We start from the raw sequence: 26,225 nt of genomic DNA, 5'->3' as shown, positions 1-26,225 counted from the left end.
TAGTTTAAACTTAATAAACAGTAAACCACTGATTTACTAAGCTGAAAATACATAGAAGCTAATAACATTACTCTTGGCCACTGAATAAAGTTAATGGAAGAAATAAGTCAGGACAGTTGACAGAGATCACTTTGGACATCCTTATTAGTGATTCTACCTGGTCGTCACATCACAAAATAAAGGTTGTCACCTTTATGGGGTTTTCTTCTAACTAGACACAGCTTCCCCAAGGGGAAACTTTCCCTCCCACGAAAGTTCGAGACAGTGACACCCTTGAATTCTGCATGTTTCTCTTGGTAAGTGCAAACCTTCAGTGTAATTCAACAAAGAATGCCTTATGTATATTTGGCACTTTTTACAAAACTCACTTACACTATTTCTGTGGCTCATTATCAATCATACAATGGACAAGAATATTAACCTTCTTTTGCAGATGAAATAACTGTAGTTAAGGGGGTTAAACAACTTCTCCAAGTCCCTATAACTCAGTGAACATTTGAACTAATGAGCTTATAAGACTAGTCTGGTGCCATTTCCACTAAAACACAAACAAGCAAGACAATAATCCCTAAAGAAAGTCAAAGATTTCAAAAATTAAGCTCATGGGTATTTGTTTCAATGTACAGCGAAACTTCAGATGTACCCTTTCATCAAAGCATTATAGAAATATCTTGTCCAAAGCAATTGAAAGCAATCTTGCTGAAAGAATCCACTGCAATATTTAGCAAAATGGGATCACCTCAGTGGTGAACTACACTGGGATTTAAGCAAATGTCCTGGGCTCTATTCTATTTCTAAGGATAATTTTAGGAAAACGACTTAGGAGTCCTTAGAGAAGCAAACCAGGTCATTGTGAGCACATATTTCCTGGGCATGGTCTCTTTCATATCTCTTTCTGAATTCTTCCTTTAATTTGAAACAGGACCGGTCCCCAAGATGGTCATATATGTGATAAGATACAAAGGGCCCTGGGAATGACTTCACCCCAAAAAAATTCCTTCTTTTGACACCTAAGTCTTAACACTAGCAAACACTACCCTAGTGTCTATCTGAGGATACCTCTTAAAATATGCCAAGGCCTCTGAAGAAGACATTATTCCTCCAAAACCTTAGTATAGATTCATTCACCTGGGCAGTTCCCCATCTTAACAGTAAAATCAGAGAATGCACACATCCCAGAAACTGGAAAGGGACACTAAAGAGAGGAGAAAATGGAGGGAGTCGGCACAAAGAGACTTTCCCAAGTTTGTCTGATTTCCCCAGAGACAGAGGCATGGCCGCATAGCTTTTGCGCAAGACACAAGGTTAGATAAGGTGTGGAGAGTGGCTCCATGCGGAATTTACAAAGCTATCTGCTCACTAAAATTATCATCCCATTGATCTTATGCTGGACTACACGGGATGACCCAGAGGGACAAGCAGTGAGTGGTGCACCCCTCCCATGGGCTCTCACAGGCCCTAAACAACCCCATTGTCACACTCTTCATGTAGTAGGTATCTTACTGAGCACCTAGCATGTGCCACTGTGTTCTCTGACGCGAGCTACTACAAGGAGTAAAACAAAACAATTCCTCTCCTCATGGACACCGAGACCTCAATGTGCTACGACCGCCTGGTGGTTGCCTGTGTTCTTATCTTATCTACCTCCTCACCACTCTGAATTTCTGGAACCTTCTTAGCTCACAGTAGGCATTCCATGAACATGTGTCTACTAAAATAAATAAATGTCCAAGGATAAAGTAGAAATTTCCCCAGTTTAGGCTCATCCCTCGGAAATCCTAATGAAATCCTATCATTAGAGCTGGCAGGAACCATGCTATTTTCTCTTTTTAATACATCATTTCACCACTATCCGCCTCTTTCTGCCTCAAGGACTTTCAGTGAATAAGCTGAGTGTGTACCCGTCTACTTCATAGGCTCCTATACGATAGTTATTTTCTCACAGTCCCCAAAAGCCCTACACTGAAGGCATTCCAACAGTCTTTGATGATCCAGAGTTGCCTCCCTACCTAAAACCGTGAGCTGTCGGACCACACAATGTCTTTTCTTGGTCTTCCTGTCCTGAGCAAAGCACACATAATCTCCTTGGTCCTGCAAGGATGCGTTCTGGAGCTCCAGGATCAAAGTGTCGCTTGTGCCATTAGAGAACGTGGTGGCATTCATTTTCCAAAGGGCATCCAAGTTCTTGCAGATGGGTGTAGGCAGCTCTCCCACGTGGACTGGCAGAGCCTGAGAGCCAGCCTTGTACCACGTGAGGTTCTCAAATGTAGTTCTGTCTGCAGTGCACCACAAAGACACCCGTTCCTGTTCGGTCGGCTGGGTGCCGGGCTGCAAAGTGATTTCAGGGCCCCCTGAAATACAAAACCCATGGCTAGAAAATGGCGATTTAATTTGGGCAGCGTGCTTTTGTCTTCTTGCCACCCCTAGACTGCTATAAAGCACCAAGAAAAGTGAGGCCCTCGCAATCCCAGACGATGTCACACAGGGAAACAACCGCACGAGACAGCTCGGGACTCAAAATAGGTTATTTTACTAAGGTGCAGACCTCAGATATGTATCAAATCTCCACTTTGAGCCCTAAACACAGTTTTTGAGACGAAAATAAAAAATCCAAGACCTATTTACAGCAGATAATTATAACACGGAATTTTAAAAATGAGTTCCTCATCAACACATCACACTCAATGACATTAAGGCTATAATTACGACAACGAATTAGCCCACGTTGAACTATTTCACCCAGTGCAGTCAGCTAAAGCTTATCCATAAAGCTAAGATGAACAGGCAGAATCAGCAGCATTGGGAGGAAACTGTCCCTATGTCATTACAATTACCTCCAGTCAATGCTGTCAGCTGCTCAGCAGCAAGCCCACCAACACCGATTGAACCCCAAGAAGCCACACACTATGCTAGACTCAGATGGTGGGGACATAACTAGTACCCAGGACTAGTGGCTAAAAATATGTGAAACAGGGGCACCTGGGGGCTCAGTTGGTTGAGCATCCGACACTTGATTTCGGGATCCCTGGGTCATGGGATCAAGCCCCGTGTTGGGCTCTGTGCTGAGCATGGAGCCTGCTTGGGATTCTCCCTCTCCCTCTTTCTCTCTCCCTCCCTCTCCCCTACTCTCTCTCTCACTCGTACTCTAAAATAAATTTTTTAAAAATTAAAAAAACATACGTAAAACCATTCTCTCCCCTGAGCGAACAGGAGTCAGTTGTGCTGATTTCACATGAGCCCAGGAGCTCCCTGAGAAGTCTTCATTTACGAACAAAAGCATCCCCAGTGTCAGTCCAAGGCCTTTTCCAAAACCACCATGCCACTCAAGAATGGCAAGGACCACAGACTATCAGACAGCTTAGCACCCCCTTGGCAAGAGATCCAACGCCCCCTCCCCCCCCAGAGAGCAGTACTCACTGGTCACGTGGAAGGAGATAACCCTCTCTCCTCTCCCAGCTTTGTTGACGGCTTCACATTTGTACAAAGCTGACACATTTGCCGCTTGGATAACAAGGGTACTTACAGTCTATGAAAAAAACAAATCCCAGGCCGTAAACGATGGAGGCTGTGTTCATGCGCATGCATTCAGACTCAAATTCAACCTGTAAGACCCGCCTACTCCATTCATACTCCTGCACTGACCTCTCTCAAATCCACACAATTATCATTATCCTGGTGTGGCTCACACATTACACAAAATAGACTTTGGAAACCAAAAGGGAAATCATGTATTTTAGCCTAACACTGCACACATTTTCTCATTTCCATATTTGTAAAATCAGAATCACCTTACAATCTATGTACAGAGCTAACAGCATATGTGTTTTATCTTTCTCTGATAAGATACTAATAAGGCGATGGTGCTTCTAACAGTCAATGGTGTTTTCAAACTGACTTAATATGTTAGTATTTTATCGTACAATTAATGTGACTATCAATCTCTAACATCCCTCACGTATGATTACACCATGCTTCCACTCCATCCCCCCACCCTTCCATCAAAGAGAGAGAGAGAGAGAGAGAGAGAGATTTTCAATTTAAAGAACTTCAAACTCACTTTGTTTTTTCCTTCAATTAGGGCAAATTGATTTTTGTTGACTTCAATTTTATTTCCCCCCTGGAAGTCATCCACATTTCTCCATTCTTTACAAGTGTATGGGTTTGTCATTAAGACAGCTTGGCTATAAGGAAGAAATAACAGCTCTTATTACGACTTAACTTTCCTTTAGTTCAGATCCATAGCGAGGAAAGGAGTCAGACTTTGGTTACTACGTTCTTAGAAATAACTTTCAGCGCACCCTGCCATGTTACAAGACTTGGCGCCAAATAAAAATAGGCCTCAGCAAAGAAGGAAAAGGTTCTAGGTAGATTCATTCAGGATACAGGAGGGAAACAGCTATTCTGGGAACAAACCTCCATTCATAAATTGAATCGACAAGACAATTCAAGTTAATTTAGTTCAAAGGAAGACAAGGAAACTAAGAAGTCATTGGGCTTCTTAAAGCAATCTCCCTGGGACTGTGGCCTTTGTGTAGGAAATGGTCAGCATCTGAGGAAGAAACTAGTAGAGGCCGTCTCAAAAACAACAACAGGAAGTGAACGGCTCAGGGTGATAGTGGGTGGCCTGGGTTTTTTTTTCCTAAGGATGTCTGGACTCGTGTTAGAACCTGATAAGCTGGGCCTGAGAAGCCAAAGGCTCTCATCCATCAGCTCTTCCTCTGAGATGGACCTTCTCCCAGATAAGGAGAGACGTGGTATTCACCAGTTGCTTGGAGTAAGGGAAAGAAACAAAGATTGGCGATCGGCAATGTGAGGGAAGGGCCTGCATTTGGAGAGGTGTGCCAACCTAGGAACAGAGAGCTAGCTGATCTCAAAGTGGGACACCAACGAAAGACATCTCCTAAAATGTTAAGACGTGGAGAAAGATGGAAAGCACCGCTTGGGGCAGAACTTTCTTAGGAAGGGCCTTCTCCGGGGGAATGGAATCACACCGCAGCATGGCTGCATGAAATGCAGAACAGCAGGGCAAAAGAGGACGGGGTCCTACTCACGCAGGCCTGTAGGCACACTCCTCCTCCAGCTGCCAGTACCAGCGGATGTGATGTGGCGGGGGGACCGCGTAGACCGTGCACGTCAGCGTTTGCGTGGTGCCGTACTGGTACGAATCCACCGGAGAGATCAGGGATTTCTCGCCGATCTGGGGTGGGACTGGAGACGGGAAAAGTCACTTTTGAATTGTCAATCGGCTTGGAGGAGCGGAAGGGGGAAGCTTTCATCAACCAAGGCCTATGTTTCTATAAGCATATGATTCCACTCCCATTTTCTTTCTCAAAGAACAGCTAGACTTGGAAACAGGACACGGAACTTCTAGCAAAAGTCATCCTCCTCGCCAGCGGAGGACTTTGCACAAGTCTGGACACCCTCTCTCTGCCTTGTTATCCCTACATGTTATCCCTACATGTTGGGGATAGCTCTCCCTGTGCTTCCAGTCTCAAGAGATCAGGACAGGAAAGGCATAAAATCATTGTGACTAGCACAGTAAATACGCTTATTATGTGCCGGGCATCGTTCTAAGTGCTCTAGCCAGAATAATCCATGCGATCCTCATAGCCACTATCATTGTCCCTTTTACACATAAGAATGAAACAGAAAAGTCGAATGACTTGCCCAAGATCACCTACCTCTCTTCCTCCTCCCTCCCCGTCTCCTTCTTCCACTTCTTTCCCTCTTTCCTTCCTCCCTCTCTCCCTCCTTTCCTTCCTTTTCTTCCCTCCCCCTCTTCCTTTTTCTCACCCTTTTTTTTTCTTTCCTTTTTTTGGCTCCAAAGTCATTAATGCAAAACTATCCTCCCATCATCATCAACTTAAAGATTCGGATTATACTCTCAAATTTTGACTTTTTATGTTCATTTTATCTGGCAGGGTAAATGCTAAGGTGAATCAAATGGTTAGTGGCTTCATGAATTCTTGAGATGGGCTTATACACTATCCATTTTTACATCTTTGTTTTGTGCTCATTTGCTTCTCCCTACCCTACTTATGAGCTTTCTAGCTTCTCGCCTTTCCCAAATCCCCTCCTCCCGAGTGGCTTCTAAATGACATTTCTGCAACCTATTTTCTTTAAAATACTCCCTGAAGCTGACGTCCCAGCAAAGAAATGAAGTCAACCTCAGCAGACATACAGAGCAGCGGCAGGATATGTGGGGAAGCACCCTAACGTTGTAAGAGAAGATCCTGAAGTTGTAATGCGCTGCGCCCATAGGGAGAACAAAGAATGCCAACAGAGAAGCATTTCCCAAACTGTGTCTAGAGCAAGAGATGAGTGGATTTCTCGGGTTGGAGGGGGATGCTCGGCTCAAATAATTTTGTTAAGCCCTCAATACTCTATGTCTCTCCCCCTGGAGAATGGCAACATACATAAGCATATTAAAGGTCCTGATAAGTCCTGCTATATAGACACCTGTTGTCCATTGACTTAGCATCTCAAACACTTCCTTGACCATAATACCATTTTATTCCCCATCCAGGACACTTTCAGCTTGAAAGAACAAAGTTCAAATCATCCTTAGATCAAAAACTTTTTATCTTCCCTTTATAGCCTCAGAGTCAGATAGATCTTAGACTCCTGTTTTTAAAAAAAAAAAATTTTTTTTTAACTTCCAGCCAGCCAATGTCAACCTGCAAAAGCCTTCTGAGCTGGGATCTGCCTATGCCTCAAAGTAGCAGCTTCCCACAAAATTCAAAAAGGCTCTTAAACATTTGCATGCCAGGTGCACACTTTCGTGAGACAAGGTCAAAGGCAACACAACAACTGTTCCCGGAGGGGTGCTTACTTCACAGCATACAGCCATTGAATGTATCATCTACATCAATGCTGCATGTGACTGCTGAACAGTTCAGTTGCGTGGCCTCTTAAGCACGTACATCCAGAGCGTGCTGTCCTACACCTCACCTCAACTCTACTGCTCTGGATCATTTCTATAAAAAAATTTTTAATGTTTATTTATTTTTGAGAGAGAGAGAGAGAGAGAGAGAGAGTGAGCAGGGGAGGGCAGAGAGAGGGAGACACAGAATCCGAAGCAGGCTCCAAGCTCTGAGCTGTCAGCACAGAGCCCAACGCGAGGCTTGAACTCACGAACTGCGAGATCCTGACCTGAGCCGAAGTTGGACGCTTAACCTACTGAGCCACCCAGGCGCCCCTGGATCATTTTTATACGTAGAAGCCTGTTCCTGATGTGAGTGAAGCAGCAGGTGTGACAAAGGACTGGTGGCCTGGCTGTGTAGGAAGCCGTAATCGTACCCTTTATAATCGGTTTGGGGCTGAGAAGGAAAGCGGAACAAACTCACCATTCACGACCAGAGATACCACGTGGCTCTGTTTCTCCTTCGAAATGGGGTTGGTAAGGATGACAGTGTAATTTCCTGTATCTTTTTCACTCACTTCCATAATAGTCAGTACATGCCCCACTTTTATTGTGTGATTGGACTCAATGGGTCTTCCATTTTTATACCTGTGGAGGAAAAAAAAAATCTCGGGAATTAGTATAATTTAAGGGTTTGCTTTCAGGGGGAACAATGCTTTGCCTTTATTCCTAATAGTTACCATTTTATTTCCGGGGGAGGGTAACCAAGGTACTTCACAGGCACTCTGACACGGTCTCCCACGATGGCTTCCACCAAAGATTCCATGCCACTACCAAAAGCGACAAAAGGTTTTTCTGGAAAACAATAAAAATAATTACTCCTACGAATGTCAACTTCTTCAGTGAATGGTCATTTGGTTTGGTTTTTCATTTCAAATGAAGAGTCCGTGATCTAGGGAGTGTGAGTTGCCACAATTCAGGGATTCTCCACACTGCCTGTCCTTGGTCACGGTCCAGCTTCTCCCCATCAACTGGCCTCTGGATTTACCTTTCTCTCTCTCTGAGCGGCCACTGCAAGCCTACTGGTTGCTCCAGTCTCAGTTCAAGCGTTTGCTCCCCTGGGAAGTTTTCTCTAAGTCCTCCAGGAACCTCGGGTGCTCCTTCTCCTCCGTCCCCCTTGCACCCGATACCTACCCACCATCTTCCCCAGGACTCAGTCCTCGGACCCCTTCTCTTTATCTGCACCTTCCTCCAGGCTCAGCCATAAAGTGCCATTCACCCCTGACTTCTCCGGGTTCCAGACTTATATATCAACTATCTCCACTCGGACGTTTGATGGGCCTGTCCAAATAAACACACCCAACACCGTCGCCCCAAATCTTACTTCCCTCTCAGTCTTCCCCATCTCGGTCGATAAAGCCACCACTCATTCACCTCCTCACGCTAACGATTCAAGTCAGCTTGCATTCTGTTTCTCTTAGGCCCCTCAGCCGTTGAGTCAATGGGTGGGTCCTGTTGACTCTATCTTCAAAACCATATCCAGAACCAGATCACTTCTCCCCACTTCTGTCTCTACCACTCAGTCCAAGCCACTCACCAGCTCTCACCGGGATAAATGCAATTAAGCCTCCTATCTGGTCTCCCTACTGCTGCCCTTTCTTCCCTAAAGTGTTTCACATAAAAGACGCAGCAATCCTACGGAAACGTCAACCAGAGCGTGGCTCTCTCGGCTCCAGCCCTTCTATGAATGCCCGTATTATAAAATCCAAAATCATTACCCAGGCCCAAGGTTGAGTGCCAAATGAATTACCACCTAACCGCGGACACTGACGTGTTATTATGTGACATGATTATCAGCGAAGGCGAATAAAAAAGAAACGAAGTTATTTTGCTCAAAGCCCCACAGATAGTAATTAAATCCAGGTTTCCTCAATTGCAAAGCCCTTGCTTATTCACACAGGCCCCTCAGCCTCGAAATAAAATGAAAATGCAAAAACTATCGTAGATAACAACACTCTGCTTAGTATACTGTAGTAACGGCAGCCACAAACACTGCAACAAGTAAAAGTTAGTGAGCACTTGCTGTCTCGGCTCATCCCATCATTAAAGTTGGGATTTGAACCCAAGCTGTGCTCTTGATCTCTAGCGCATGTGGCCTCCCTCGCAAGAGCTCAGACATGTCTTCTGAATGAACAACACAGGAATCTCTAGCTGACCTAACATCATTTAGACGATCTCGCTTTTCAAGGCATGGCATGATTCCAAAGGACAGCGTCGCTTACCGTGGACCCTGACGAACGTGCTGTTCCGCTTGGTCATCAGCCCACTGGAAGCCGCACAGGTATACCACCCTTGGTCACTCCGGGTTACACCATCTATGGTCAAGGTGCTCAAAAATTTCTTCATCTCACTCCCAGATTGAGTTTTTAGGTCCCGGTTAACAAGCTTTTTATGCTGATGCTGAAAAAGAGTTTACTGAACTTTCAAAGTCCAGCATAACATCCCCTGGTAGCTTCTAGATACCCACAGGACCAAGTCTTGGCCCTTGGTGAATGCGATTCGTGCTAATAAGAGGTACTTCAGAACTTTTAACACCATCTAGGCTACCAATATATTTGGTTTCAAGAGAAATAAATGCAACCAACTGAATTAAGATTTTGGAAGCCTCACATAGTGGGAATGAGATGGACAGGTACCACAGAAACACAAGCAAGTATGACCACTGTTTAAGGAGAAGTATGTCTCATGCCACCTCTTAAAGACAAATTCCCTTAAAGGGAAAACAGATCAAAGACTTTGGAGCACAGAGAAATAATGCAACCTGGAAAGATGTAATCACCTAGAAAAAACTAATCTTCACTGCCTGATTATAGCAGAGTGGAACCGAGTTTTTGGCATTGCATCTGTTTTCCATGGGTGCTATGCGTTCTGTAGTTCTTTTAAAGTAAGTGTGTGTGTGTGTGTGTGTGTGTGTGTGTGTGGGAGAGAGAGAGAGAGAGAGACAGACAGACAGACAGAGAGAGAGAGAGAGAGACAGAGTTAAGGCCCTTACATTTTATCTGGCCAGACAAGTCCCTATCTCTCTCAAGCAAACTCCATTGGAGCTTATTATCAAAGTATTTAGAGGTCTGGCTTTGAACTGTCAGTGTTACCTTCAAAGAAGGGTATTCCCAGTTGAAGTCAATCCCCACATTTAGTTCAGTCCTCGCTGTACAGTTTAAGACGAGCCTCTCTCCAACAGACAGCTCAACTCCATGAGGGGGGCTCAGAACCACATCATAAATCTTGTACCCTGGAGCAAGTAAATTGAAAACACAGAGAAAGAGGGGGAAAACAAATATAACTTCGCATGGATTTTTTTTCAAAAATGATGCAGCTTCAAAACGTGCCACATCATTTTTCCCTGAGGGCCTCAGCAATACTTGGTAACTCCCAGCAAAATCACCCACAGAGGCTTACAAAGCAGACTTGCAGGAATCTCAAAGATGTTGCCCGGTGGATAGAAAAGCAGTAAAATTTGAGTAGTCAAAAGCCAATGAAGCCAGCTTTAGTAAATTACTGAATTTTCCGTAAAATAGGTATAATTAAAAGAACGGATGCCAAGCAATGCTTTGAACATTGAATTTTCCATAAAATACGCTCCGATAATAACACTCTTTTCCATCCTTGGTCTTGGCAAGAGAGGCGAAAAACTCAATTGCACAGAGGTTTATTTGGTAGAGAAGAGCAGATATAATGAATTGCGCCATACCAGATCTTGAATTAATATCTTTTTCAATATCCCTTGTCCTTCCCCCTATACTTTAATCTTCAAGATCTTAATATAGGAAGCCAATCTTTAATGTCTAATATTAATGATACGGAAAGAAACTGTCCACTTACCTACAACCACAACTATGTACATAATAGACTGGTAACTTTCATCATTAATTTTTGCTTCACAGAAGACCATGCCAGCATAGCTGATCATGTAGCTGGGGATAGTAAAGCCTTTCTTACTGTCCCAGGAAATTCTGTTACCATCAGGGACAAACCTCTTTTCTGGATACCTCTGGGTAGAGAAAGAAATGCCAAATATTGAATGAAGTGCTACCCAAAAGTGAAAACCATGTAAAATGATCACTAAAGAATTCATCAGTAAAGAATACAAATCGGCTTTATTTATTATCACGTTGGCCCTTCCCAAAGGATCTTTAACACACATGATTGATAATATATTATATAGAGGCTGCCCTTTTTATTATGAAAATATGAGAGATGATTGAAGAAGATGTAACTTACTGCACAAAGTGACACATTGAGGTTGGAAATGGACCCAAGACATGGAATCACCACAGTTTTGTTTTTGTTCTCAGTGATGTACACAACGCCATGTTGGTCGCTAACAGAAGCAATAAATGGAGACCTGTAATCTAAAAGAAAATCGAATTCCATTTGTTAATGGTACTCACTAGAAGAGTTGGTCTTGTTTCAAGTTCATAAACTCTAACCGGAGAAGTGAACGATTAAGAATGACATTTCACACCAGGCAAAGGAATCCACAGGTTGGTCTGCTGGCAACTATCCAGCTCCAGGGATATGTGGCTGTCGGAGTGTGTGTGCGTGTGTGTGTGTGTGTGTGTGTGTGTGTGTGTGTGAAAAATCTGAAAGAAAACTCCCAGAATAAAATTGACTCTTCTCCCTAGGATCGTCAACAAGTGGAGTATATTTTATAGGCTGCACATTTAAACAGATTGATCAGTACCATGTTTTTCAAAATGAAGAAGCATACTTCATTTTTCATAAATACTTTCATATACACATATGCATTCCTCATACACACTAAACGTTTTTCAAGTACATAAATCTTAAAGTAATTTTTTTTAATTTTAAAGTAATTTTAAAGTTAAATGTGTACACTTTACCTACTGAGTTTTACTGATGTTAAAAAGAATTCATAGTCTTTCTTTAGGCAAATAATGTCTAAGTACCATGAAAATAAACTAATGGCTTCCAAAGGATCTTTAAAATAAGCAGAAAATAACTAACCATTTTTGGATTCAATTACTCAAGAGAAAAATTTATGTGAGTATTTTAAGACTGTGAAGACTAGATATAAGATTAGTTATACAATAATGTTCAGTGGTTATTGAATTTAGCTTAGATTTCAGCAGTCATTAATATCTTCAATGACAAAAACTCAAAAAGCCACCGTGGCAAAAAGTGGGAAGAAAACAAAGGAGATTTTCATGTCATTCAAACATTGTTCATAGAATGGGGGTTTTTTTCTTGATTTTTTTTAATGTTTATTCATTTTTGAGAGAGACAGAGAAACAGAGCACACGTGGGGGAGGGGCATAGAGCGATGGAGACACAGAATCTGAAGCAGGCTTCAGGCTCTGAGCTGTCAGCACAGAGCCCGACGCGGGGTTTGAACTCCAAACTGCAAGATCATGGCCTGAGCCGAAGTCGGATACTTAACCAACTGGGCCACCCAGGTGCCCCGGTTCATACAATGTTAATACACTGCTGGGAAACTACTCCGTTCCCCAGAGATAGAGTCACCGTGGTGTGAAACTGCACTTGAAATCTCACAGAGATAATGGTTCATACTGCTATGCCCAACAAACGTGATCAAGCATTTACGGGGCCCTTCAGGGTGGTTGGTCCAAGTAGAGAAAGAGTTAATTAAACCAAGGAGAGAAAGGCAGCTAATTCCCTGCAACAGCAGAGGTTTGATTTCCTTCCCAGCTGGAAAGCACAGAAAGGCAGCCAATCCAGCCCACCACATGCCATACCCATTATCTTATGAGGCCAAGACCCACTTCCTGGCTCCATCCATTGCTGGAGGGAATGGGGTCAGAAGACTAAGGAAGTAAGGTAGGGATGGGGGGGGGGGGGGCATTAAAGGGCTTTCCATAGGGAATACTTCAATCCTTTCTCTCTCATTGTTAAACCTCATGACCAAAATCTTGGACCGCTCACCTCCTAGAACATTAGACTTAGACAGGAAGCAGAATTTAATGGTATACTCAAAGACAGGCAGTGCACAAATAAACAGTGCCAGAGATTGCTACTTCTTAATATTACCTACCTTTTAGCCACATGCTATGAAATATTACCAAGCTTGCTTACAGAACAAGTCTTTGGAAGCTAAGTTAACCCCTTACGTAAGAATAAAGCTATTCAGTAAATCAATTGTATTTCAGTATTCCAAAAAAAGGAAATAAACAAAAGAAACCCAAACAACCACCCATCCTCTCAAAATAAAATATTTACTGTAACTCATGAAATGAATTTTCACATGTCTCCAGGTTTCCTGACTCGGGGAGAAGGAAATAACGAGATATTATGGGAGAGGTTCATCTTGTAGTACTTCCAGACAGGCCAAAAGCAGGAAATCCTTGCAATCTTCTGAGAAAGCCTGATCTCCCAAGACTGCCAGATCAAAAGGAGCCAGAAATTCTCGAAGATCTGAGCCCTGTCTCTCTCAAATTCTGCAAAGGAAGGAGGAGGGCACAGAAATCTACCTTGGACTGTGCTTACACTGGGCAAAAATAATTCTCAAATATTGTGCAGTCCAGGAGTGACATAACGTTATTTTGATGTAGTCTCCGGTCTTCCATTGCACTGACCATACTGAACTATTGAAATGTAAATGGAGAGACACAAGTGTGTTTCCCAAAGCTAATGAAATTCCTGTTCTGTAAAAGATGCTTCTGAAAATAAGTCTAAACCATCTTCACCTGCCTCAAATCCTCTGGGATATAAAAAATATATATAAATGTATAAATAAAATGTCTTAACAGCTCATTTTCACTGTAAAGGAAAATACTTAGTATATCCAAGCAAAATACTACATAACACTTACCTTCCCCAAAATTATCTGACAGGATTATAACTAGATTTGCATAGGAAAATTAAGGTAGTGTAAGATTTTTGAAACACAAAAGAAAAAATCATTTATATCATAAATACTTAATACATGTAACATTGTGTTTTATTCTACATGGATGTTAAATTGACCTCCATGATGTCAATCCCAAATTGCAAACTCTAGAAAGATGTGGCACATCATCCAAGATCTCAGACCACACAAGTGAAGGAAAGAAACACTGTCCTCGAAATGCTCTTTGAGATAGTGTCTTCATTTGCACAAGAGGATGAAAATTGTTTTTCACAAAGTAGAAGTGGGAAAAGAAAAGTTCTTAGGTAGAAAAAAAGCTTCAGCGCCCTTGGCTGTTTCCCGGTGCATTCCTGGGAAAATCTCCTACCCTGTTTTAGATAACGTATCTCTCCATTGAAACCTCTCCATAACTCACTCCTGAATCTTCCTTTTCAAGGACTGCAGGTTCTTTTTCTCAAACATCAGAAGGCTTTGTATAAATCCCCGTAGCCAATTGTGAACACAGATTTCCCTCAGAAACAAAGATCAGAACCACACCAAGTGGGCAACAGAGATGTCAACAGGGCCCAAGTTCCAGAACAAATCAGTGAGTCTTATCCTCGGGGGAAGCCTTGAGAGAGAATTTTGTGTATTCCTGTTGGCAGACAGCCTTTGGAGTGAGCCTTTTGTTGTACTCCATTGTACTCAACTCTGCTTTGTGCCTCTTGTGTTTTATAACTGGCAAATCAACTTGGGAAATGAATTCCATTTACCCACTTACCTTGAACATAGACATAAATGACCGAGGCTACGTCAGTGTCCTGGTAGAAGCACTTGTAGGCTCCAGTATCATTTCCGATCACTTTTGGAATCGTGAGCGTCTTACAGAAGAAGCTGTCACTGCAGTCCGTCACCTCCACTCTCTTCTCAGAGCCACTCTGATTGTTGGGCCAGAGCCAGTCCAAGTCCCTCTGTCCCCTGAAAAATTAATTCCAGGGAAGTATTCATGTGAAATGCCACACTAGGAGACTGTTTCTAAGAAAACAGAAGGTTTTGGTTCTCAAACATCTATAAACTCAACAGACAGATTCACAGCCTTTTTTACCAACAATGACAGGCTGGAGCCACCAATGACAAAAAGCCATGAACTCAGCTTCAGACATCACTGATAAGAATTCCTGCGTTTACTATTAATTAACTCATTCACTCAACAAATATTCATTCAACATGTGCTATGTGCCACATGTTGACAAAGTCTGGGGATACAGCAGTGAACAAATCAGACAAAAATCTATGCCGTTATGGAACTTTAGTGTAGTTAGAAGAAACAGGCAATGACTTAGTGAGTAAACCTCTTTAAAGCTGAAATTCTTTAAAAGTAAGTAAAATATATGGTGTAAATAAAATGTAAGGCGGTGATAAGTACTATGGAGCAAATATAGAATATGCAAAGAGTAAAGAGTTCTGGAGGGATGGGGCTTGATGAAGCCATTTGAATGTTAAGGAGGGACAGTGTTCCAGGCAGAGGGAACAGAAAACGTAAAGACCCTGGGGCAGGAGTATCTGGAGTATCAGGGGAATGGCAAGGAAGCCAGAGTGGTCAGATAAGAGTGGGCACACAGGACGGTAAGAAGTGAGGCTCTGAAGGAAGAGGGTGCAACTTTCTAAGAGCCTCGTAGATCTTACGCAGGCTGCATTCAAACAAAGGTTATTTTCACTGCAGCACTTCCCTGCAAAGCCCTATGAAAGACAGTCCACATAAAGAAGAATGCAACATCATTGATTCTTCTTTCAAAGAATCTGAAATTTCCATGAAGTTGCAGCTACATTAATGAAGTTACTTTAACACACTCCATAGCTTTTTTAGGACATAAGAAAAATTTTTTGAATGACTTTTAAAAGGGAATGAGGGATCTGTGGGGATTTTAAATAACCTCTGTTATTGAGGATGGTTACAAGGAAAGTCTACTAAGAAATATGTCTTCAAATAGCAAAGCTAGAGAAATAGCACTGTTACCGTGTTTTTTCCTCGAGGGCTGGGTATTGGTGACCCACCCTTGATAAGGGGACAAGGGTATCCTTTACACCTCTGCAGTCTAAAATAGATCTGTGTCATTGTGGTGAACACCTGGTGTTCATCAAGCATTCTCAATGGCGGTAAGCTGCCCAAGATTCTTTGTGGACCCGCAGCTCTCTTCTCAAAGGGCAGCATCCCCTCCAGCCATCTCTCCACCTGTTTGTTTCTGCCAAAGACACACTGAGAGGTTCCTACAAAGCCTCTGGGTCGCTACGTTAAACACCAAAGTCTTCTACCTTTCCTTCTGGGGCAGGGGCTGTAAGACAAACTTAAATGCTTCTTCTTCTTTTCAAAGAAGCCTGCTTCCCCAGTTAGCAAAAATCAAGCGCAGAACTTCTTGCTACCAAATGAGAAGAGAGGCATTCCACCACATCAAGCCAAAGCATGAAGTCCATTACTTGTGCAGAACACATACTCAGTAATATTAATGGTTGAATATTAAATTGCTACCCCAGTCATAATTTTATCATAAAATAAAATTCTCGGAAAACCATAAAATAAAATGTCCAAGAGCCATCCTGAATATAATAAATAGGGCCCAAATTCCTTCAACTGCATCCCTTAAGGATAAGTCCTCAATTCCACTTGTTTATCCAATATTTAATGAACGTCTATTATATACTATATGCCAGGTGCTATTCTGCGTGTGTGTGTGTGTGTGTGTGTGTGTTGGCAGAGGGCAGCAGAAAAAAATGCCAGCAAAATCATACAAAAATTGTGGGAGAAGTGCGTTCTCATTTTTTCATTATTAAATCATTTATTAGAAACCTCATCATGTATAATTACATCTCTATTATAATTCTGCTTAAGGAAATTATTTTCCCTCAATAAACATTGAGTTACTTAACACGGGAAATCTGAATCTAAAATTAATCCTTACCTGCAAGTAATCTGAAGAGTTGTATTAGCCATAATTGTAAGTATGTCTTTTTGTATGCTGAGTCTGGGTGGATCAAGGGAAACACTAGGCAAACCTAGAAACAAATTAAATAAATGAATGTAGTTGCCATTGAGTCAGACCCAATAGGAAACACCTTCTATAAACAATGCACACTCTATACTTTAAAAGGCCTCTTCAGCAATTCATTGTGTAAAACTGTGAATTTACTTTTCACCATTCCCAGTAAAAGTTCACAAGCTGTGTCATAACAGGAAGAATGGGCAGATGGTCATAAACCAACACAAAAGTTCTGCAATTCACGGAGCTAGGGTGGAGTTCCTGTTTTCCTGCATTGCCAACTTCAAGGTCTTACAAAAGGATATAGGACATTGAAACCAAATGAACCTTCATCTGATGATCTCACTCCCTTGGGGAAGGACCCACTGACATTTCTTATAAAGCATAGGATGCACACATTTGACTAAATTGCTGATTAATGAATACTACTTAGAGAGATTTCTATACAGTTCGTCTATGTACCCTGAAGGGGGGAGGAGTGCCCCTGACATTGTCTCATTTTCCTTTATCAATTTTCTAGTGCCCTTCCTCTGGTAAATGAGTTGGAAGATGGTAGGTACATTAAAACTAGATGAGAAGAACTGAGGAAAAGAGAACATTTGCCAGTGTCCATGTAACATGCCCATTAATATACTTTTCCTCAGAGAATGAGACTAAAAAAGTATGATGCTAATGAATTACAATTGAGGAATCTCAACTTATTAAACAAAACTTTGAGCTTTCTGATACCAAGCTTGTAACACAAGAAAGCTGTCTTTACCTACAAATACAACGGGACAGATTCTCACCATGGGTCACTCCACAACAAGAAAAAACAGAGTTCTCTGTGAACAAAATGCAAAGAGCTAGTAAGTATTGAAAAACTGTCAGAGAAAGAAAAACTGCCCACCATGATAGGGCCTTAACTAATATCCAGATCTCCAAAACACCACCTTAAAAAGTGATGGATGCTGGGTAAGCACCAATCTTAATATGGTCCTTAAGTCGCATCAGCTAAGAACAAATGAGTCTCTACCCAAAGAAAATGAAAACACTAATTCAAAAAGATCCATGCACCCTTATGCTTATTGCAGCATTATTTACACTAGCCAAGATATGGAAATAACCCAAGTGTCCATCAATAGATGAATGGATAAAGAAGATGTGGTATATATACAAAGGAATATTACTCAGCCATAAAAAAGAATGAAATCTTGCCATGCGCAAGGACATGGATGGAGTTACAGAGTATTATTCTAAGTGAACTAAGTCAGAGAAAGACAAGTACCAAAGATTTCACCCATACGTAGAATTTAAGAAACAAAACAAATGAACAAGGAAAATCAAAAGAGACAAATAAACATACACTCTTAAATATGGAGAACAAACTGATGGTTGGTAGGGGGTAGATGAAATAGGCAAAGGGGATTAAGAATACACTTATCATGATGAGCACTGAGTAATGTATAGAATTATTGAATCACTATATTGTACACCTGAAATTAATATATCACTGTATGTTAATTACACTAGAATTTTCAAAATAAATAAATAAATAATTTTCAAAAGAGAACCGGTGATTCTCTAAGCCTAAACTGGCACTGATCTTGTTGGGTAAATAAGACAGTATTAGCAAATATGAAAAAGCATGAGTAAACAGAATGAGCACATACTGAGTGCAAATACCCAATATACTGAATCTGTGGGCCCCAGTGTGAACAGCTACAGGTAAAATGAACAACTGATCACACATATTTCTACACACTCACCCAGATGTGCAAAATAGTTGCTGATATAATTGTAGATTTGTTGATCAATATCCTTGTTTTAAAAAAAAAAAACCCAGAAATTAAGTTATATCAATAAATCTCAGAAACTAATTGGTATTGGTACTGACTTGTGTTTGGGGTAGTAATTCTTAAACTTTAGGATGTGTAAGATATCCCTAGCCCTACAAATCTGCATTTTAACAAGTATTTCAGGTGACTTGATCATACATGGTCTACGGGACCCTCTTGGACAGCTATTGATCTGGGATATCAGGATCAGTTAATCAGCATAGCATTTTTCAATATGGAAGGAAATAATTGCCCCAAAGTAGACAAACAATAAAGCAACGTGTTTAAAAGCAATAGAAAAGCCTCCCAACAATGGAGTCTCACTTTGTTTAAGAAAAGGAAAATGAAAACAACTCAGTTGGATGCGTACAAATATCAAACATGACTGGGAAGCACTAGGTTGAGAAACGTGTTGAAAACAGTAACTTAAAACAATTTGTACAATGATCCAAATGAGAAAGAGCCCATTATTTGGGCACATTTATGTGAGGGAAAAAAATGGTAGTAAAAGGCAAAGTTCTAAATAGTTCTGTTCACCCTACAGCCAAAACAAGAGTTCTTGAAGATCTCTCATAAATTATCGTCACAGATTATCTCACACTCTAGCCACACTTTCTTATGTTAAAAAAATTCATTAAAGATATGTTCTCCATTCACAGGAAGCTAAGACAACACCACACTATTCTAGAGACGTGCACACAACAAAAATCTTTTTCAGCTAGACTGTATCAATAATGATAATTTCAAATTCATATCCGTAGACCAACCAACATTCAATTTGTTTTGCTCCTTTAAGCTTCATTCATTTTCATTGGCAGGTTTAAGTTCCGCTCTTCAGAAATTCTGAAGAAATAACTCTAAGAAGCGCATATGTTGCTAGTCCATAAAAAGCCCTTCTATGTTCAAATCCCCTAACCAAAATTAATTCATGTGTGCTATTACCCTTCCAGCTCAAAGACAGGAAGGAAAAACAACAGTGCCTCTGTCTCTAGAATTTGATGGCACCAATTATAGTCCAATCCAATTAAGTAAGTCACACACTCCAAAAGGGCAACCTCATCATTATATTCAGGGCAACCCGATTACAGTTACACTGCTGCGCTATGAAACACCCCAGGCTTAGAAGCAACTCACTTCTTTGTGGGATACAGAACAACCACATGTTCCACACTGTAAAGGGGGAGAGAGACGTCTTGTCAGGGACAAATGAGTGTCCACGGCGAAGCTGGCCCTGATGAACCAAGTCATTATCAAGAAAATTCAATAACTATAGACAGATGATCTTAACAGTGTACGAGTGTCTTTTTTAAGACTCTTTTATTTCAATATAAGGAACTTTCCCTGAATCATTTGACCTTTTCCTTTTTTTTCCTTTTCTCCACCCTCTCTCCTTTCTCACCCTCCAAAGAGTGGTAATCTGGAAATCCGCAAACTGTGGGTACAGAAAAGAGATACGAGAAGAGAGCGGGCAGGGATGACGGGGAACGCGAAGAGAGAAAGACAGACATTCATTGCACCAAGAGCATGTGTGTTCCTAATCCTGAAGGGGACTGAAATTTTAGGTGGCAAGGAAAGTGGCGAGTGGCGCTGTATCCAGGTACGGAGTCCCGCAGAGTAAGTTTTCAGATCGTGAACTTCTGATCATGCGCTTATCCCAAAGACCAAAGCTTTAAAAGATGTCACTCTTTTACATAAGAAGGTGAGTGTTTCTTGGAGACACTTTGGGAAGCTGTCACAATCCCGAGTCCGAGCCCAATTTCACCTTCTCTCTGCAAGGAGAGCGGCATCCCGCACCAAGCAAGGAAAAAAAGTTTCCCTCCCCGAAATGCAGCTCATACAGTGGGTGTGTTTGTGGGTTCCAGCCAGAAGGGAACGGCACACCGGGGTCCCTGCTCAACTCCTACAGAGGCAGAGCCTAGTGCACGATTAGATCCGAGCGAACCGGCTTGCGCTCCCTGCAAGGCTTCCTTCCCCGAGTCCGGGCTAGTGCGGTGCGCCCAGCCGGACAGCGTTCCAGCGCCTGCTCCCGCCTGCGGGAACACCTCTCCCCTGCCAGCCCCGGGCGCCCGCCTTCCCACCCCCGCCTCCCGAAAGCCCGAGGGTGTGTCGGCTCCGCAGGACTTGCTCCAGCCGAGGCCCCTGTCGCAGACCAAAGTCGTGGAAAAGGAACTGCGCTCCGGAGACTACCGGCTCTCTGGATCATCTTGGGCCCACCAAAGAGCCTCAGTTTCCTCATTGGTAAATGAAAAACCACAAAGTGTCAAGTCACTTCCAACTCTCCAGCTCTCTGAGTCTGAGTTAGATCCGGCCTCCAGGACCTCTCCGCATCCCCATCTCTCCGCCCGCACCCGACCTCTCCGTCTTCCTTCTGGGGAGTGGGCTCCTTACCCACAGAGGCAGCCCGGGTCTCCACGCAGAACCACAGAACGACGGCCAGCAGCGCCTTGCTCTCCATCCCGCACCTCGCGCCGAGCGCCCTGCCCAGAACTCGGGCGCCGGTTCTTTCTCCCCGGGCCTGCCGGCGAAGAAGGCGCGGAGGTGGAACGCGCGCCGCAGCGCAGGACTGTGAGGCGCAAAGGGGAGGGTGCTCTGGCTCCGGCCACGACTTGCAGGGGCGTCTGCGGGTGCCAGGAGGAGAGGAAATCCCGGCTGCGCTACAGCTCTGGGCTTTCTGCGCGCAAGTGATGCCCCGCGCGGGCAGAGGAAACACAACCATCCACCGCCTGCTCTCCCGGGGTCCCGGGACTCAGTGCCGGGTGGGAGCGGAGGCCGAAACTCTAGAGCTTGGGGGCGGGGTCTTGAGGGGCGGGGCCGGGGAGGGGCTCCCCTCTGCCGCAGGTCCCGCCTCTCAGCCGGGTACCGGGCCTGGATCCCCGGCTCCCCTTGCCCACTGCATCTCCCCGTCTCCCCGCTGGCCTGGGACTGCATCTGGCCCCGGGTCGCCCGAGGCAGAACGTCCCAGGTGCAACAACTCCGTTGTTTATCTCCATAGAGATAAAATGTAGCCCGTAACGGCTTCTGAGAAACTCCAAGCTTCAGTAGGTTGAGGCCTTCCGAGATGAGGGTAGGGGTGCAGAAGGAGGGGACAGCGCCGTGAGCGCAGGCGAGGGACACCGAGCCTTCAGGAGGCGCGCCAGAATTTGGGACCGTCTTCAGCGCCCGCGCGTTCCCGTAGTGACTGGGCGACAGGCTGTGGATCAGCAGCAGCAGGTTGAAGCAACCAGGGAAAAGCAGATACAGAACCCAGGCGAATGCAGGATCGCAAACCGGCAGGCAGTGACTCCAGCCAGTACTGAGTGTTTTGCTTGGCCAGCAAAATTGTAGTTTAAAAATCTGAATCTGAATGTCTGTAGTCAGAATATACACATGCTCAGTTCTCCAAAGTTCCCCCTATTTCCTCTTATACCTGGCAGCTTCAAATGTTTTTAAGTTACCAGCCTAGCCCCCAAAGGCATTTAAATTTGAGACCCTGGCTTTCACCAAAAACCTGCATCAGGACTCCAGGGAGCTGTCGGTAGCCAGGGCCCTAGCATCGTGGCATGAGAGCCACCCACCCGTGAGTGAGTGAGTGACGTTCTCCTTGAGAAAGGGCTTTTGTCCACCGTGTTACCTGACAAGGACTCCATGACTCTTCCTGGGCTTTTGAGCAGGCCCCTTTCCAGAACAGAGCTCCTAGCCAAGATACCCATAGGCCCAGGAGAAGAAGGCCGGCTTCACTGAAGCAATGAAGAGAATGCTCCCTGGTCCCAGACCCGGGGCATCCAGAACAGCTTACCAAACCTCTCCTCACACGACTCTCTCTGCATGTGTCGACTCCTTGTGGAGCTGTTTGGAGAAGGCAGATTCCTTTAGACATTTTTTTCCCTTCTTTTCTCTCCATGCCTCCCCATACTTAGCAAGTGACATCGAACAACACCCAACTTCATTAAATAGGGATCTTGCAGATCCCTCTGTCTTAAGGCACCATTCTTCAGGAGAGATGGAGAGGTAGAATTATTATTTCTGCATCTAGGCCAAACCCTGCTTCCTGAAATATACACCGTGAAGTGTTGCTTTTCTTCTTCTATGTTTATATTTGCTGTAGTTACTCTTCTGCTTTGCAGGCTCGACAACTGAAACACTTTAATTCTGAAATACAATGAATGTCTATGCTTAAGATTTCTTATCATATGAAACAGTTGAGACTGAAAAGCCCTTCTTCAGCAGAGTCAAGCCTTTCACCTTTTTATTTTTTCCCAAGCAAATGTTATGCACATATAGGTATAGGTGTATCGCCAAGGGTGGCTCTGGTATAAATACCATGTTGACATCTTTCACTTTAAATTAGAACTTGAAGCTCACTCTACATTGACCCATAAGGTTCCATTTTATTCTTTTTAATAGTGACACGATGCTCCACTGTAGAGATGTACTCATATTTAATCTAGGAGGTAATTATATTTGTCAGAGTCAGGAGTATCCTTAAAGAATCCCCTCCCTTCCTGCTAGTAAATTTAGCAAATAAAGCAGGACCTGACAAAGCTGGATGGGGGTGGGGGGAGGGCAAGGGGAGCGGGGGGTGGAAACTGGTTTGAAGGAGGCCATTTCTTTCCATTTCTATCTCCAAACAATTCTTTAGGCTCAGGCTTATTTACAATTCATGACACTTCCTCTTCCAGGTCTCACTTAGGAAGATAGTGTCTCCTCCCAATGCAAACCAGAACCTGCAGGCCCATGGTAATAGCCCCCTTTAGCAGTCTTAGAGGAAATGATGCGTCTTTGATGGTCACAAGACCAGAATTTGGCAGGGTTGCAATGAAATCAGTCTACCACATTCCCTCCCACACAGTACTTAGAAGTGCCTTATGTTCATGAAAAATGACAAAGTCTGTTTTTTTTGTTTCTCTTTTTTTTTTTTTTTTTTTTGAAAAAGGTCTAGTCATTGGGCAACACCCTCCCATTATGTGGTACCACTGGAGTGATTTTGTGAGTTAATCCTGCAGTACAGGTACACCCACCCCCCTATCAAAGTGCCCAAGTGTATTCAGTGCTCCTAGATGGGATTCGGACACATTTGGGAGTGAGGCAGCAGAGCGTCACTAAGTGCAGACCCTGGGGCCACACTAACTGGACTTAAGCCCCCTTACTATCCATGTGATCTTGACCCACTTACTGGTTGCCTACCTATGAAACATGAAGGATGATAATAGTACCTTCTTTGTTGGTTTTTTTGGTAAGAATTCAATGAGTTACTGCATGTAAGGCACTTAGAATAGGACCTAACAGCTGGTGAGCCCAGACCTAGCACATAGTCAGCATCTGATACAGTGGGAAGCAGTCTGTGAAGGTCAGTCATACCACAGTGCGTGGCCTCCATCATGCTACAGAGCTCTACACTGCAAATAAGGCTCATTAATCTGCAATGGCCATTTTTGAGCACCTACTATGTGCTAGCACTATAATAGAGACTAGAGTGACAATGGTGAAAATAAAGGCAATATGAGCATAAATGAGCAGTCATCACGTAGCTCCATCCAGGGCAAATTTAACTTAATCACGGAGTGCTCTGTATTCCAGCCACTTCTTTGGGTTTTGTGTACACAGAATATACATTGTTCGTATCACCAGAGCACCCTACATAAATTATACTCTGTGATGCCAAATTTGGTTCTGGCACCACAAGTATTTTGGACTTCATATGTTAAAAAGTAAGACTACCAAAGTTTAATAATTGTGGAAGTTGGATGCCAAGTATGTATGGGTTCATTTTACTATTCCCTTTACTTTTACATATTTAAAATTTGCTGTGATAAAAAAAAATTTGTTTTAAGTAGCTATAACCAAATTGATGCCTGATCTATTACATTATCACTAACTTTTCCACTGTCGGTGTCTTGACATTACTTCTAGGAAACGGTTGAGGCAAAGAGGCAGATGGATGAGAATTTGCACTTTTTACTTCGTATGTTTCTATAACACTTTGTCAAAAGGAGAAAGTGTTACTTTTACAGATAAAAAATATAAATCAAGATCAACTCTATGTTCTATTTTCAAATACTGCCATTTGTTGATTACATATTTGCATAACACTTTCTCGTGTTTACTTCATTTAATTTGTTTCCAATATTCATTTATGCTGTAACTTACCAGAGCCTGTGACGACCTTGCCAGATGTTGGCTTGATTTCATAGCTTGTCAGTACTCATGACTATCATACCCTTCATCTCTCATTCACCTTCCTTACACACTTATATTTATTTCACCGTCTGTGTGACTTGTATCTTTAACTTAAACTCAAAATAAATTTGTATGTTCGAGGGAAAAAGGCTATGGCACCACAAAGCAGGCTATTCCTATCAGTGGATATGCAATATGCATATGCAATACGCAATATCCTATTGCATATTCCTATCAGTGGTTGGTTTTATTCGTAAAGTCTTACATCCTAATAAAATAAAGCAAACTCCTCATCCTTTTTGTGAAACATGAAACAGAATTTCATTAGTTGTCACCTGCAAAGGAAAAATCCCAGTTAAATATAGATGTCTATGTGCGCTCCTGAAACTATCCCATATAGTTTTTTATTAGATCTTACATAAGGATTAATACAACACTTTTTTTACATGTAGAAAGCATGCAGGGAATTCAAATAATTAACTGAAAATTCACACAGCACAGACACGGAAGTTAGAAAATAACAAAAGCTGACAACACTCATTGAGCACATCCTTTGAGCAGGCACTGTTCGGAATACTTCATCCCTTGCTTTATCCTTACAACTTCCCAAGAGGGCAGCAAGCGCTATTAGCAATTCTTAGTGAAGAAGAAAAGTAAAAACAAGAAATCATTTATTTTTAACTACTTGAGTATTCCTTTGCCTTCCTAAAAGTCTTGCCAAAAAAGTTGTCTTATTTGTTTGCAAACAATTGATGTATAGTTTGCTCACCATTAGTTAATGACCTGATAAAAGTCAAGATGTTTTTTGGGCTTTTAAAGAAGGAGGGGCGCCTGGGTGGTTCAGTCAATTACATGTCCAACTTCAGTTCAGGTCATGAGTTCGAGCCCCACATCAGGCTCTATGTCGACAGCTCAGAGCCTAAAGCCTGCTTCAGATTCTGTGTCCCCCTCTCTCTCTGCCTCTCCCACACTCTTGCCATGTCTGTCTCTCAAGGGTGAATAAACGTAAAAAAAAATTTTTTTTGAAAGAAGAGAAGGAGAAAGAGATTTGGGGAACACTTACTATGTGCCAGGTACTTTCCTTGGATTATCTTACTTTAATGTTCACAGTAAGAAGGCCATCTCAATGTAGAAGATGCTGTAATTAGTCTCATAGTGGCTTGTGGCAGGGGCGAGGAGTGAGATTCACAAGGTTTAACTCTTCTAAAATTCAACAACAAATGGTAGAATCAGAACTGAAAGACAGAGAGGTATTAAACATTTAAGGCAGACCCCTCCAAGCACATAGATACAGCTTCTTACTGAGGGCAGGTCCCTTCCAAGGGATGACGCTGAGTCAGTCAACACCAGTGGCTTCCTCAGCCTCTCTAGGATGATCACTTCCATTTTCCTGAGCAGATGGAAAGCCAAGGGTGACTTAGAGAATCACTCTCAGACAAATGACCAAGAAAGAATGAAAGGCAGGTAATTAGATCTCCCCATCACCCATC

The 26,225-nt window shown here is 42.8% G+C and overlaps 1 protein-coding gene across 2 annotated transcripts in view; it reads right to left on the bottom strand.

The window, feature by feature from the left end:
- KDR (kinase insert domain receptor) overlaps nucleotides 1–21,315 on the bottom strand; it is a 46,254-nt gene extending 24,939 nt beyond the window's left edge. For both annotated transcript variants that reach the window (XM_042936362.1, XM_042936363.1), the window contains exons 1-13: nucleotides 20,968–21,315; nucleotides 16,685–16,778; nucleotides 14,509–14,705; nucleotides 11,144–11,274; nucleotides 10,745–10,913; nucleotides 10,015–10,154; nucleotides 9,145–9,322; nucleotides 7,603–7,717; nucleotides 7,347–7,510; nucleotides 5,052–5,208; nucleotides 4,058–4,181; nucleotides 3,418–3,526; nucleotides 2,010–2,351 (exon numbers count right to left, since the gene is read on the bottom strand). In XM_042936362.1, coding sequence (XP_042792296.1) covers nucleotides 2,010–2,351; nucleotides 3,418–3,526; nucleotides 4,058–4,181; nucleotides 5,052–5,208; nucleotides 7,347–7,510; nucleotides 7,603–7,717; nucleotides 9,145–9,322; nucleotides 10,015–10,154; nucleotides 10,745–10,913; nucleotides 11,144–11,274; nucleotides 14,509–14,705; nucleotides 16,685–16,778; nucleotides 20,968–21,295 — 2,248 coding nt within the window. In that variant the 5' untranslated portion in view covers nucleotides 21,296–21,315. The remainder of the gene's footprint in view (nucleotides 1–2,009; nucleotides 2,352–3,417; nucleotides 3,527–4,057; nucleotides 4,182–5,051; nucleotides 5,209–7,346; nucleotides 7,511–7,602; nucleotides 7,718–9,144; nucleotides 9,323–10,014; nucleotides 10,155–10,744; nucleotides 10,914–11,143; nucleotides 11,275–14,508; nucleotides 14,706–16,684; nucleotides 16,779–20,967) is intronic.
- Nucleotides 21,316–26,225: the final 4,910 nt, after the last annotated feature.

Source organism: Panthera leo, chromosome B1 (assembly GCF_018350215.1).
Source record: "Panthera leo isolate Ple1 chromosome B1, P.leo_Ple1_pat1.1, whole genome shotgun sequence".
Lineage (NCBI taxonomy): Eukaryota > Metazoa > Chordata > Mammalia > Carnivora > Felidae > Panthera > Panthera leo.
Note: the sequence above shows the minus strand (reverse complement) of the source record. Positions and strands in the feature narration are given on the sequence as shown.